At 36.5% G+C, this 1,842-nt stretch overlaps 1 protein-coding gene across 1 annotated transcript; it reads left to right on the top strand.

The window, feature by feature from the left end:
• Nucleotides 1-700: 700 nt before the first annotated feature.
• On the top strand, nucleotides 701-1,195 carry LOC149526702 (secreted RxLR effector protein 161-like). Its single transcript, XM_089784895.1, has one exon. It carries the CDS (start codon nucleotides 701-703, stop codon nucleotides 1,193-1,195), a length of 495 nt encoding a protein of 164 aa, XP_089641021.1.
• Nucleotides 1,196-1,842: the final 647 nt, after the last annotated feature.

The following is a 1,842-nucleotide window of genomic DNA, read 5'->3' as shown; positions in this document are numbered from 1 at the left end:
GAACTCTTCCTCTTATGACTCTCCAAGTGAAAACCTCCACCTTTGGAGGGGCAAGTCCAGCCCAAATGTTTTTCCACAGCTCTTTATTGACCTCATTTGAGCTCAAGACTGTACGGCAGAAGAATACTTCCCACTTGGAGTGTGTTTCCACTCTACCACATGGATTTTAAGTCTGCTTTTTTGAATGGTAAACTCAATGAAGAAATTTTCATCGAGCAGCCAAGAGGATTTGAAGTTGGTGACAGACAAAACAAAGTATACAAGCTTCATAAGCCATTATATGGCCTGAAGCAGGCGCCCTGTGCTTGGTACAATAGGATTGATGCCTACATATTAGCTCGAGGTTTTTACAAGAGCTTAAATGAAGCTATTTTGTATGTGAAGGAAATGAAAAAAATGAAGTGGCAGTAATTGTGTCTCTTTATGTTGATGATATCTTGATTATTGATGGAGATAAAGCTAGCATCGGGGAATTTAAATCAGCAACAAAAAAGGAGTTTCACATGTCTGATTTGGGTCAAATGAAATATTTTCTTGGTCTTGAAATTCATCAGTCCAAGGAAGCATTACTCTTTCTTAAATCAACTACATTTAAGAAGTCCTCAAACGTTGCTAAAGAGTCCTAGTGGTTATCCAAGTCTTATAGGATGTCTCCTATATATTTGTTATACCCGTCCGGAGAAGTTATCTCTCAAGATTCATGCAGAGACCAAGTCAACTTCCTCTGGTTGCTACTAAAAGGGTTCTCAGATATTTCAGAGGTATAACCTGTCATGGGATAAATTTCATCAAAAACAAGACTATTGAGCTTGTTGGATTTTCAAATAATGACTGGGGTGGCTGCAACGATGATGGTAGAAGCACATCAAGTTTCATATTTTCTCTTGGAAATGGTCCTTTTTCATGGAACTCTCATAAGAAAAATACAGTGGCACAATCCTCATCTGAGGCAAAATATGTGGCAGCAGCTGAAGCTTCAAATCAAGCAATCTGGCTAAGGAAAATTCTACATGATCTTAGCATGGATCAAACCAATCCTACAAAGTTGTTTACTGATAACGAGTCTGCAATCTCCATGACCAAGGATCCTATGTTTCATGGAAGAACCAAGCATATCAACATCAAGTACCACGCCGTCAGAGATGCAGAAAAGAAAGGGGAGATACTTGTGCAATATTGCAAATCAGAGGACTAAGTTGCAGACATAATGACCAAGTCTTAGTCTAAGTTGAGGTTTGAACTTAACAAAGATAAGTTGATGGTTCAGGTTGCAAGCATTAAGGAGTAGTGTTGTTGATAATGCTGGCAACAAGTTACTGTCAGTTGAAAACAGCAGCATGACTTGTACGTGGAACTTAAAAACATGATGCTATATTCAGTTATTTTATCATGCTTTTACTTGTAATACCTTTATAACTACCAAGTAGTTAGTAGGCCGTATATATTTTCTTGGATTATGAATGAAGTGTTAGCCTTTCTTCATTTTACTAATACTCTCTTCAACTCAACCAAAAACAGAGACTTCTTAACAGGACCCATATTCCATCCTCCATATTTTATCATCAGTGACATAACAGATAAGAATTTAATGGCTTTTGGTTCTTGTCTTAGCAATGCTTTCTTGTTTGTTTCAAAAACCATGGAGGAGGGTTGTGATAACAAAATGGAGAAAATGGAAAAATTGAACTAGACCTAATGTTTGGTCTGGGTTTTTCTTTTTTTTTTTGGTTGTATTTGTTAGATTTCAATTCTACAATGATAAAACCATTTCCCTTCTTTTGATTGAACATGTGGTTATTATCTGAATTAGTCCAAACAAAATTGAAATCATTACTAATTTAA

Source organism: Theobroma umbraticum, unplaced genomic scaffold (assembly GCF_002168275.2).
Source record: "Theobroma umbraticum cultivar Fairchild unplaced genomic scaffold, ASM216827v3 scaffold_204.0, whole genome shotgun sequence".
NCBI lineage: Eukaryota > Viridiplantae > Streptophyta > Magnoliopsida > Malvales > Malvaceae > Theobroma > Theobroma umbraticum.
This window is presented reverse-complemented; position numbering and strand designations above follow the sequence as displayed.